Source organism: Brassica rapa, chromosome A07 (genome assembly GCF_000309985.2).
Source record: "Brassica rapa cultivar Chiifu-401-42 chromosome A07, CAAS_Brap_v3.01, whole genome shotgun sequence".
In the NCBI taxonomy this organism is placed as follows: Eukaryota; Viridiplantae; Streptophyta; class Magnoliopsida; order Brassicales; family Brassicaceae; genus Brassica; species Brassica rapa.
The window spans coordinates 11,185,906-11,199,473 of NC_024801.2; the positions used below are offsets into that span (position 1 = coordinate 11,185,906).

A 13,568-nucleotide genomic window follows, 5' to 3' on the forward strand; every position below is an offset into this window, starting at 1 on the left:
GAAAGGCAGAACATAGAATAAAATGTTGATTTTGTATTCTGGCATCTTAGATCTTAATGTTCCTCGTCTAATGCGCATTCTTCTGTATGTAGAATATTGTGTTTCAGTTAGAATGCATATTCTGAATCTCCGTAGATGGTAGATCTTATATACTAACACCTTTAACCTATTTTTCAATTTACCATTCCAAATATTTTTTTAATCCAAAAATATTTTTCATATATGCACATGTTTGACTACTTCATGTTTTAAATTTTTCTTAATTTTTTTGCATTGTAAATTAATTGATATAAATTTTTATAACTTTTAAGGGTAGTGAAAGTCCAAAAGTGACAAAGTTTGATTTTGTACTAAGGGGACAATAGCATAGTTTAGTTGTTCCTTTTTTCCAAATTTCCCTTTATATTTTTATAACAAAATTTTTAAATCATTGATAACAAATTTTCAATATGAGATTTTTAAAAGTTTTAGTAATTTATAATTATTTTAAAAAATTCAATGCAAATTTTGAAATTAAATAGTAAATTCTTAAGATTTGTTCAATGCAAATTTAAAGTTTCCAATGTTTATGTATTTTATATGGTATACAGTTGAATTTAATAATTTAACTGATTTTAAAATAGATATATATATTTTAATCTGAAATATCTATTAAATGAGACTTCATACTCATATGTTTATGTTAATTTGTATTTTTCTAAATAAAATTTTTAAAGTTATTTTTTTAAAAATAAAATAAAATGTAATATAAAATTAAAAAAAATGACTGAAGTTGCACAAATTGTTATCATATCTTTATTATTCAAAATCATTAATTCTCATATATATATTAATAATATTATGTAATTCCGTTGATTTTATTTATGGAAAAAATAGAAAATATATTTTAAAACATTAATATTTATTCTATGCTTAGTTTAATAAAAATATATAATATATAACTAGATGGACCAACCTATTTTCTTAAGATTATAAAAATCATAACTCGAAGGTTTTAATGTTTCGCTTTTAATATATAAAAGATATGGTTCATAACGGAAAAAATCAGTTTTTTTTTTCTTGAAGTGTTTAAAATCTGCATATTTAATAAACATGCATTGTGTGCACAGGCTTATTTAGTAACTAGCCATTAACTACGCAAAATTAAGATTATATTAGTCAATCATTAAAAATAGACAAAACCTGTTAATTTTATGTTTGTTCGTTAACAATTGGCTTTTATGTTTTTATTATCTTATTATTTTATCGAAAATATCTTATTTTAAAACGGCCTAATTTAAGACCGGATAAATTTATTAATTTATCGAATATTAATTTATAGAGTTTCTACTGTATATACAATAATAGAATATTCGGTTTCTTTAAACCAATTAAAGCCACGTATACATTATACATGCGATATAACTACCAAGCTTTATTTGATCTTACTAAATTTAAACCAAACCCATTTATTACATAAACATTTTGATCGAGACTGGATCAAATCCAACTGAGCTGAGGACGAGCCGAGGAGGACTCATATTTGGTTTCGACTAGGTTGCGTGTTTATTTACAAAGGAAGGAGCATAACCAAACTAAAGTTGTTCCATGCATAGTAGCCGTTGAAATGGAGATCGATCACATGATGTTACAGAAATGAGGGTTTTCCTCACTGAACATAGAAGTAGCGTTCTCGTCGATATGACCAGAATAAGGCCGTTCCTGATGGTAACCATGGTCGTGTCCGTGGTATCCATGCATATAATAGTTATAAGAATTCACTTTCTCACCATTTTTTGACATGATGATTCTTTTGCGAAACTTCTTCTTGTAGTACTTGTCGTTAAATCCATTAGATTCGGGGTGGTAAGGGCACGACCATAAGCATACCTCTCTTCCTGTAATACTCCTTGCAACTTTAAGAACCTTCTTCTGCTCCGCCGAACCAGTCACCGTTACTTTCTGCTGATTCATATCTATCTGAACATCATGGACTCCTGTTCAATCCAAGACTTGATTACCAATTTTCTTGATTAGCAAGAAAGTAATTCTTGATGAAATGTTATATATAAACAAGTTACTGATGAAATAAGTTAAAAGATTGTTAACCCATTTTCACTAATTAATTACCCTTAATGCTTTCAAGAGCCTTCCTAACTTTTCTCTCGCAACCAGGACAGTCCATAGGCACATCCATTTCCACTACCTGCGTTCACAAAAATATATTCAATAAATGTGTGCATGTACGAGTACCCATGAAAATGGATATAGAGAAAAGTTATTCACCGTCGTCATTTTCACGTTGTAGCGTGAGGCCTTATTAGACTTATCACAGTTTAGTCGATGAATAACTGACTAGAAGAGAAACACATATATAAATAGGCATCACAGGAATTGAGAATATAGTTGAAGGTCTATAGAATATTATTTTTATATTATGTTGCTTCTACATGAAAATTTTGTGAAAATGCATGGAAACTGCCTTGAAGTCAAAAGCTTATGTGACCCGGTTTTACAATAATATATAATCTTGAAAAGGATGATCATGATTTGACAGATCAAATTTAGATATTTGCTAACGTCATGACATGAGGATTTTGTGTTTCTTTAGACTATCTCCAACCAATTTCTACTTTTTTCTCTATAACAAAGCAATTCTAAAATACAGATGTTTCTTATTCAAAATGTCTTGCTGTATAATAGGGGAAAATATAGCAATATTCTATCATAGAAAACCACATTGGCACAAAAAAATGATTATGTTTTAGAGTTCATCTAATATAGAGAAAATTATAAAGATGAGTTAGAGATCTTTTTAATATCAAAACAATTTAAACTACACAAATTCTAAAAAAAACTATCTATCTTATTAAAACATAATCACACCAATTTTTGTGGGGAAATTTTATGTTTACAACTTTCATGGTACCACTTTTCATCTTTACCACTACAAAACGGACATTTTCAAAAATACATTATTCATTAAGTGGCAAAAAAACTCTTATACTTTTATCATTTATATATATAATAAATCATTACTTAAATAAAAAAAAATTATATTTTCGAATTATACTTTTTCATATTCAAACTTTTTTAAAAAAAAATTTTGAATTGTTTTTTTTCGAAATTTATCTTTGAAAATCGAAAATTATGTTTGAAACTATTTTTTTAAATTATATTTTTAAATATTTATTTATATATTTATTAAAATCCTGAATTTCGCATTCCAAAAATTCTATCCCACCCCCTCAACTCTAAACCCTAAGTTTAGATTAGTTAACCCTATAGGTATAAGTGTCTTTTATTTTTCATTAAAAGTGATGGTATAATTGATTAGTATAAACATAAAAAGTGGTACTATGAATGTGGTTTTTATGGTAATTTCTCATAATACAATGCTATTTAATATATTTTATACTCATCAAAAATCTGTTATATTAAAATAAAAATATTCTATGACACATGAGAAATCATATTACATTGATAACTTAACATACATTTTAATGATATAAAATTGCATTCATTTGAATTTAAAATATATAATACATAATATGTTCTTAGAACATGTTAAAAATAGTAAATATATAAAAAATTATAAAAAAGTGAAAATTTTAACATATCTTAAATTTTTAGTTCGACAATTAGATATTATCTAAAAATAATAATTTTGAAATAGAAAATTTTAATAAAAATAGTTCCACACTTTTAAAGCGTGGATCCGAATCTAGTTATAAATTACTTAATATACATATTGATATAGTTATTTAGCATGGTTAGATTCAAACCATTAGCAACCTTCAAATGAGCTTTAGCCATGTCTTCCAAACAACAATTCCCTAGTTTACTATAATGGTTCTGAATATCATGCTGAATGATGGAGTAAAACGAGAGTTTGAATATCACGCTAATTAAAGTTTGACTAAACCAGTTATCTGGTAAGCTTATATTTTCTTACTTATCTAGTAAGAGTAATATCACGAATATAATAAGTGGAAAGATCGACAAGGAGAAACATTTTGTATATTCCTTGCTGTTTAAAAAGTTTAAGAAGCTTTTGAGTAAATTTCAATGATAATGTTTTTTTGCATAATTTATACTAGATTTTGACCCGCGCAACCGCGCGGGTGTTTATTTTTACTTTTTTTATACATAAATTATTATTTTAAAACATTAGTGATATTTTTTTAACATTAATCATATACTTAAGTGTTTATATAACTATTTTAAATATAATAATTTTATAATTTAGATGTTATAATTAATCATTCGGTTAAAACCGTATGTATTTTCACTTCTTATTATATATTTATCTTATTGTATTTGCATTTAGTTATCAAGCAAATTATTATATTCATGAGAAAAAATATTTGAAAATTATTTTATATTTAATTTATGCTAAATTCTGACCCGTGTTTCAAAGCTGTATTTCTTTTTACTAATATTTTTTATACTTATTCATTTTAGATAATATATTATTGTATATACAAAAGTATAAGATATGTTAATTTTTAGACATGTATTATAAGGTTTGTTAATTTTAAGTCGTTCTATCATCATATTATATTTTTAAAATAAATAATTTATATTTATGAAAATAAAATTTATAAATTTATCAATTGAATATACTTTTATCATATTTATTTAAGTATAATAATTGTATTTTAACATGATCATGACTATAAAGTGGGTAAAATAGGATATAATTTATTTATTTTTTATTTTGTAAACGATAACTTAAAATATATTAAATTATTGTTAAAATACTTTTACACAGATTTATTAGAATTTTTAAATATAATATATAAATATATATTATATTTAAAATGAAAATATATTATGATTAAAGTAGTTACAAAGATTTTATATTATAAGCTTTAAAGAAATAAATGTTAATTTTTATACATGTATTATATATTTTGCTTAATCCATCTTACCAACATATTAGATTTTATTTTTGAACATAAATATTTTATACTTATGAAAATAAAATTTATAAAATTTATAAATTTAATACAATTTTATTATACTTAGCTCAATATAATAATTTTCTTTTAACATGATTGATTATGATTATATAATATATAAAATATTACAGAATTTTTTATTTTTTATTTTATAAATGATTACTGAATTTATTAATGTATAATAATATTTCAAACTAATTTCAAAATTAATGAAAAATATTTAAATATAATTTCGAAAATAAAGATCTTGTAAAAATCTTTTAAAACAGATTTGTTAGATTTTTCAAATAAATATATTTATATTTTAAATAAAAAGATATCAAAAGATATTATGATTAAAGTATTTTAAAGATTCTATGTATTATTATTCTTAATAAAATACATTTAATAAGATTTCTAAGTGATGGTCCAAATAAAAAAAATCACACATGAAAGAAGTCATGACTTCTCTTTTAATATATAAGATTGCATAAGTACTTTTAAATTTCTATACATCATAATCGAACCTGAATCAAATAGAGTAATATGATTACTTTTGGTTATTTAGTTATTTTTAAGTTAAGCTTAATTTGAATTCAACATACCTGAATTGAATTGGTTAATATTCTTACTTTTCATACAAATATCCGTACCGGCGTCAAATACATTAGTTTTTGGATATTTGTAGGTTTGTATATATCAAAACGAAATTCATCTGGACCCGATTCGAAACACACATGAAAATTTATAATACCGAAATAAAGTCTAGTTTCAAAACTCAATAAGCATGATAACCCAAAGAAATAACTCGTAGCTGAATAGTTATCTGAATGTCCATGTTTAACTGATACATAAGTAAATAAAAAAACATTTGTTAACCATTTTGAATTCTTATCACAAATAGAGTAGTTTCATTCAAATACGTTGAATTATTATAGTTAATATGTAAATAATCCTGGCAAAATATTATAGTAAATATAGTTAATGAGATAGTTAAAAGTGAGAAAATGAATGTAAAAGATAAAATAAAAAATTGAAAACAAATAAGTTTTGTTTTTATGTCACTATTATATATCATATATGTCATCATATAACTAATCATATTTTATATGTACCATAATATAAGTAATCATATAATTAATAGTATTTTATACGTACCATCATATAAATAATCACATATATTATATTTATAAAACTTAATATGAAATATAAAAACCATAATTTAAGTTGGTGTTTTTAATTAAGCTTTGTATTGTATTTTTCTTATATATACTGAAAATTATTTTTTTAAATGGTTATTGGAAAATATTTTAGTAAAAAATAAATTTTGAATATTTGTATATTTTTGAATCAATTTTTATATAAATTAATCTTAAATTATTATTTTGATTTGAGTTTTGTATAGAAATAATTAAAAGTGAGAAAATGAATGTAAAAGATAAAATAAAAATTGAAAACAAATAAATTTTGTTTTGTACTTCTGTAATAAATTATATTAACTTATTTAGTAGATATAATAAATGAAGTGGTTAAAATTGATTAACAATAGAATAAAAATCTTTAAAAAATCAATTAAAATAAGCAAGTATAATTTGTACTGCTATCTATGTTTCCAAACAATTCTCATTTATATTACTATCCAAGTTTCCAAACAACTCTCAAATGTACTTCAGTTTTAATAATATAGATGGTAAATGTCTCCAGAAAATTAAAACAAAATGTTTCCGCCATAATAATCTGTAACAGCATACGAATTCAAACAAAATCTAAATTCAGTTTTGGATGAAAATAAATTCCCTAATCTTTACTGAATCAAGCTCAAATTTATAACAACAGGTTAGTTGATGTGTGTTTACTGTTAGAAGATTTACGATTATTTGATTACATTAGAATTGTAGAAACATAATACTCCCTCCGTTTTTTAATATAAGTCGTTTTACAACTATGCACGTAGATTAAGAAAACTATTAATTTCTTATATTTTCTAAACAAAAACATCATTAATTATTTACCTAACCACAATTCAACCAATAGAAAAATATAAGATATATTACCATTGGTCATACAACATTAATTATTAATAAATTTTACATAGAAAACCGAAAACGACATATAATTTGGCACAAAAAATTTTCTCTAAAACGACTTATAATAAAAAACGGAGGGAGTAATTTGTACGCTGTGTTTCACACTTTTTTATTAAAAGTCCTTTCAAGAAGTTTAATTAATACCCGATCGGATTTATTCATTTTTTGTTCAACTATAACAAAAATCTTCTTTTTATGCTGCAAGTTTCAACAGTGTTACAAATACTTTTAAAAAAAAAACAGTGTTACAAATACAATTCTCTATTTATTTAGTCAACTCGATTTTTTTTTGTATCCCAAGAATAATTTGTGAAAACATCTTTAAATTGATAAGTAAACACAAAAGTTTCAAAAAGTTCAGTTAATTTTTTAATGTTGCAACAATGTTACTAATGTAATCCAATATCTAATTTGTCAAGATTAATATATATCTTTTAACTAGGGGTTTTCTTGCAACATGTACCAAATTTTTTTTTAAAAAAATTAAATTATATTTGAAAATATTTTTGTTTTTATTATTTGCTTAAAATTAATTTAATTTTTAAATTAATAAGAAGATAGAATAAATATTTTAATTTAACAATATATATGTATATATTTTAAATTATAATCTTAGAAATTTTTTTTATTTATTCTTTTGGTTCAAAAATATTAGGGTTTTCTGCAAAAAAAATCTCAATGTAGTTTTTTTTTGCAAATTAATGCACAAACTCAAAAGCCCATAGGTCGTCAAACGTTTATTATTTACCAGAAATCAAAACAATGGGGGTGATTGGTTGGGCTTTATCTCCATACTTTAGCTTTATTTATTTTTAAATCACTAAATTTTACCAATCATGCTTTAGCTTTACTTTTAAAAATTAAAATCTACATCAAGTTTTTATTTAATTTTACCAATCATGCTTTAGCTTTATTTTTAAAGCTACAGCAAAAAAAATAAAGCAAAACTTTTTATTATGCATTTTAGGCAAAAATGCTACATCATATTTTTATAGGCTGTAGAATCTGTAAAATGTAAAAAAAGATATCTATAATATCAAATAAATTATATAATCATAATAAAAACTTTTATAAATATTTTAATTTTGAATTTGAGTGTTTTTTTAATTATTAAGATATTTAAATAATATAAATATTATTTGCATATCACTTTTTAAATTACAAAAATTTTTGATAATTTATAAACAAAAATATTAATATAAATTATTTTAATTCATAAAATAATAATTTTATATATACAACACATATTTCATATATTTTATTTTAAAATATCTACAGCCTATAACTTACAGCTACAACAAATTTAATTACAACAAAAGTCTCTGCAGAAAAAGTCTACAGCAACAACTTTACAACTACAACCAATTTATCTACAACTAAACATCTACAGTTAAATTTTTTAAGCCACAGTCGAACCAATCATCACCAATATTAAACATGAAACTAAAAAAATTGAGCCCACAGGATTCAAACCCAGCCAACCAACCAATTTATCCAGCGAGCAAACCAACTGGGCTATCAGACATGTTTGTTTCTTGTATATACCAGACAACATATATCCTTGGCGTCGCGACGTCTCAAAAATAAAACAGAGTTTCTCTTTCGTTTTAGTTCTGTTATTGTGAAATCGCCTTAAATCATCATGAATTCCAGAATCAATTGAAATTTTGAAGGTTGAGTTGAAAGCCCCAATTCTCCACTCTAAGAACCCTAAATCGCGATTTGAGATTGGCAAAAAACTTCATATTTTCGTTTTAAAACGACTTTAAAATGGAAAAAAAAAACTGTTTTAATCGAAACACAAAAAATATATGTAGTTAAGTATATCTTATAAATGAATATGTCTGATACTCGAGTTGGTTTTCTCGCTCTTTAATGTTGTTTCATGTATTAATTCGTTTAATAATCAAACACAAATTTAACAACTTAATATTTAATAAAAATCGACAAACACATGTGACAATTTGAAACAATTGATTCAAATTCAGCATATATATGGTAAAATTATTGTATTTGAAATAGTCATATCAAAATTTAAATATATTTAAAGCTAAAAATCATTAACAACGTAAAACAAATATTTATGTATATAAAAATAAAAACAAACATCTGTGTGCTGTTCCCTATTATCTAATTAAAACAGAAATATTCTATAAATTTAATTACGGATTATGTAATTGATATTTTGTAAACGTTTTAATATTTCGTTAAGTGATTTTGTCATTTTTGATTAGACCAAAAATATAGAAAACTATTAAAAGTTAAATATATTATCAAATATATCAATACTAACAGTTAACTATTTTGAAATAAACACGAAGACATAATAAGTATATTCTTCCAATAGAATATTATCAAATATTCTACAACATTTAAAACTTACCTAATAACACACAGAAATTAACTACAATCCACGGTTTGATACTTTGATTTTTGAAGATTGTATATAGTACATCCGACATGTATAGAACTTTTATCTAGTGCCTATTTCATCACACACCCTTTAAGATAAGTCCATTGTTTTGGTTTTACAAATGCGAACAATCACCCTAACTCGACGTGATTTGTAAACTGGACTATAACAAACTTTGATTTAAACAGTTTCACGTGCAGACCTAACTAATCAAACTCAAATAAAACAGCACATGCCTATCAAAACAAACACTTTACACAAATAAAAACATACTAGAGCTTGACCCGCACGTCCGCGCGGGTTTAGATTTTTTTTTTGTATAAACTGTTTAATGACATTTTAAAACATATAGATTATTTAAATATTTTTAGGTTCCTGCGAAACTACCCGGACCTAGAAAGACCTGATTCGAACCTCGTCCGCAAATTTATAATATTCGAATATAGTTTAATTTTAAAACTCAAAAACCCATATATCCAAAAAATTGATTCGTACTCGAATGAGTACTTGGATACCAATGTTTAACTGAATTTGTAAGTAAATAAAAAGAATTGTAACCGGTTTGAAATTTTTTTCTTTGTTAACTGGTTTAAATTTTCCATGAACAATTTCATTTATGCTTGTAAAATTATTATGGTTAACGCGTAAAATAAATGGTGTTAAATTTTTATAGTAAATAAAATCAATGAAATAGCTAGTAAGAATGAAAAAAGGAAGATGTAATCAAATACTTTAAAATATGTAAGCTTTGTTTTTTACTTTGTAATAAATGATATCAAATTAATTATAAAAGACAATAAATAAAGTAGTTAAAATTAGTTAAAAAAGGAATGACATTTTACTAAGAAACCACTTAAAATATGCAAGTATTATTTTGTACTTCAATGTTAATTAAATAGATGTTTACACATCACATTCTTATTATGTATATGTTGTAATTCATAGTTTAGAATAGCCAATTGCATTAGTTGTTTGTTAATCTATATATATGTGTGTGTGTGTACTTTGTAAAAATATTTATCTATAATAATGAAGAAATAAAATTATATAAGTATTTATAACTTTACATATATAGTGATATAAATATACACTATATATATAATTATTTTAGAGCTTCAATAAATATATATTAAAATAGTGTTGTTATTATTTGTAAATATATAAAAACATGAATAGAAATTAAAAAAACAAATAAGATTTACATATAAATTCCATTCATTTCAATTTAGATGATGTTTTAGGCATTAAAATATTAAAAGATCAAACTTGTAAGATAATTTGTAAGTGAATAAATGGGCAATTAATGTAACATAGTATAAATTAGAAATAGCCAATTAACATAAGTTTCCAGATTAAATAGTTAAAATCTTTTAGAAATAAATAAGTGGGCCTATTCTCAAAATTAGACATATTTAGGTTCTTTTCTGAATGATGATGTTTTTCCAAGTAAAAGGCATTAGATATATATATATATTGTTTGATCAGAGTGGGATAAATTTAATAAAAAAATATTAACAACATATGTTTTCAGTTGTGATTTGAACGTGAAGAAAACAGAATATATATATTTTATTTATTTTTTTATTTACATTCCTATTATTGCTAAAGGGTTCAAAACAGTATATTCATTTTTTATGTAAGTGAAACTTGATTTACAAGAGATATTGTATGTCAATAAGGGAAACCAAACTTTTAGGTAACAATATATATGCGAGAGATATTTGTTTAGTCTGTAAATTAAATTTAGTTGGTTTATTAAAAATATTCTAAAATCTCTATATTAAAAGATCAGTGGTATAGATAAGTAATTATTGAGAAAAATTCAGGGTTATTTTCTTTTTGTACTCCTGTTTTAATAGATTAGAAGGTACACTATTTATTAAAATAAAATTACTTTGGTAACACAAATAATTTTGCGTTTTAAAAATACGGATCATAGTGATAGAGTGTACCTGGTTATTCCTATAAAACTATTATGAATAAAATCAATGATTATTTATGGAATAGAAAAAATGAAATGATGTAAGAAATGGAATAAAACTAAAATTACTACTTGAATAAAAAAATTCACACGTTCCATTTATTCACTAAAGTTTAGAATCATGAAACAAAAAATGGATTTTACAAAAGATTTTTTTGTTCCATTCAAATTAAATATGTGAAATTTTTAAAAAACTTTTTATGATAGCTATTTCATAGAATCTTATGGAATGATCCATTCTAAATGATTTTATTCCAAGAACATTCCAAATGATTCCAGTTGCAGCCATAATCTAATACTCAATTATCCCCAAAAAAACGGCTGCAGTGAAAATTTTGGGTTCGAATTAACTTTTAATAACTCACACAAAGGATTCCATTTGAACGCAAATGTAACACTACCATAAACACTATTGTTGCTAGTAAATATAGCAAGATCTTATTCTCTTAATTTTAAAATTAAATCGTGATAACAGATTAGTTGCTATATATGTGCAAATAAAGCTGCGAAATATAGAGTGAACTTGCAATATTTTCTCAATTTCCAGTAAGATCATAACCAACTACAATTATTTTCTTTATAAGCACTCCCATTCTTACTTTCTCATAACAACAAACTCAAAACCCTATTCATTAAAGAAAATGTCATCGATAGTACTCATGTTTGTGGTTTTAACCATGGGTTTAAACGTCTCTCAAGCCACATCTCGTGTCACCTTCCACGAGCCATTATTGGCTGACCACCATCAACAATGGATGGATCGATTCTCTCGAGTATATAACAGCGAGCTCGAGAAGCAGATGAGATTCGACGTGTTCAAGAAGAACTTTAAATTCATTGAGGAATTTAATAGAAAGGGAGATAGAACCTACAAGCTTGGTGTCAACGAGTTTGCGGATTGGCCCGAAGAGGATTTCATTGCCACACATACCGGTCTTAGGAGCACTGGCGGATTTTCACCAGCTGGATATTTCTATGAAATGGAACCGTATCGGAACCGGAACGTCACTGATGTCGCCCCTCATGAGACCAAAGATTGGAGAAAGGAAGGAGCTGTAACACCGGTTAGATACCAAGGCCGATGCGGTAAGCTTTAAGGAATTATACATTCTAAACGATGATCTCTAGTGTATGATATGCATAATAAACATTTTGTAGAAATCTGAATTCCATGGTTTCATCATAATCTTTTTAAAAACGTAGACTCCAAGTTCGGTTTCTCAGTCTAGCTTAGGTTTAGAGTATTAAGAAACTCATTGATAAGAAAACTAATCAATGTTTATATGTGAGCAGGAGGTTGTTGGGCGTTCTCAGCTGTTGCCGCTGTGGAAGGTGTGAAAAAGATTGCCGGAGGCAATCTGATACCATTATCTGAACAACAACTTCTCGATTGCGACAGAGGGTATAATAATGGTTGTCGAGGTGGGATAATGCAAGAAGCTTTCGACTACATAGTCCAACAAGGCATTGCCTCAGAGGAAGCTTACCCTTTCTCAGAGCAAGCGTACCCTTTCCTATGGACAAACGAGATGTGCCGGTTCTCAGCTGTTGTCGCATCAATCAGAGGTTTCCAGGCTGTCCCAAACAACAACGAGCGCGCGTTGCTCGAGGCTGTGTCGAGACAGCCTGTCTCGGTTTCCATTGACGCAGATGGACCCGGTTTCATGCATTACTCAGGGGGAGTGTACGATGAGCCGTACTGTGGGACCAGAGTGAATCATGCAGTGACGTTCGTTGGGTACGGAACGAGCCCTGAAGGGATCAAGTATTGGCTGGCTAAGAATTCTTGGGGTGAGACTTGGGGAGAGAACGGTTACATTAGGATTCGTAGAGATGTGGATTGGCCTGAGGGCATGTGTGGTGTGGCTCAGTATGCTTATTATCCTATTGCTTAATTAAGTGGCAAATGACTGATTGTTAAAGTGTTATATAATTATTATATAACATTAGAATAACAAAAAAAAATGATTATATAGTCTCTTTTATCAATTGTTTTGGTGTGGTCTAAATCTACACTTTTATTGCATACAATCAGTCGACCAATAATGCAAAAAGTGATGTAGTTTCCCATTGTTTGATTTGTTTCTTACTCATCCTATTTTGGTAAAATACAAATGTAATTTCTCAATCTTAGGCAATACAATTATATTTACATTTGACTGGTG

At 25.6% G+C, this 13,568-nt stretch overlaps 2 protein-coding genes across 2 annotated transcripts; one reads left to right on the plus strand and one right to left on the minus strand.

Moving 5' to 3' along the window:
- Positions 1-280: 280 nt before the first annotated feature.
- LOC103828984 (heavy metal-associated isoprenylated plant protein 29) lies at positions 281-2,941 on the minus strand. The gene is made up of 3 exons (XM_009104632.2): positions 2,266-2,941; positions 2,110-2,185; positions 281-1,976 (listed from the first exon to the last, which is right to left on the minus strand). The coding sequence occupies exons 1-3, from the start codon at positions 2,272-2,274 to the stop codon at positions 1,618-1,620; spliced, it is 444 nt and encodes a 147-aa protein (XP_009102880.1). The 5' UTR covers positions 2,275-2,941; the 3' UTR covers positions 281-1,617.
- A 5,638-nt stretch (positions 2,942-8,579) lies between these two features.
- On the plus strand, positions 8,580-13,473 carry LOC103828985 (ervatamin-B). The gene is made up of 2 exons (XM_009104633.3): positions 8,580-12,489; positions 12,697-13,473. The coding sequence occupies exons 1-2, from the start codon at positions 12,045-12,047 to the stop codon at positions 13,296-13,298; spliced, it is 1,047 nt and encodes a 348-aa protein (XP_009102881.1). The 5' UTR covers positions 8,580-12,044; the 3' UTR covers positions 13,299-13,473.
- The last annotated feature ends 95 nt before the right edge of the window (positions 13,474-13,568 follow it).

Coding starts and splice junctions, on each gene's coding strand:
- LOC103828984 (XM_009104632.2), bottom strand. Junction 1,977..2,109: donor GGCTCTTGAAAGCATTAAGG/GTAATTAATTAG, acceptor TGGATTGAACAG/GAGTCCATGATGTTCAGATA.
- LOC103828985 (XM_009104633.3), top strand. CDS start 12,045: ATGTCATCGATAGTACTCATGTTTGTGGTTTTAACCATGGGTTTAAAC. Junction 12,490..12,696: donor TAGATACCAAGGCCGATGCG/GTAAGCTTTAAG, acceptor ATATGTGAGCAG/GAGGTTGTTGGGCGTTCTCA.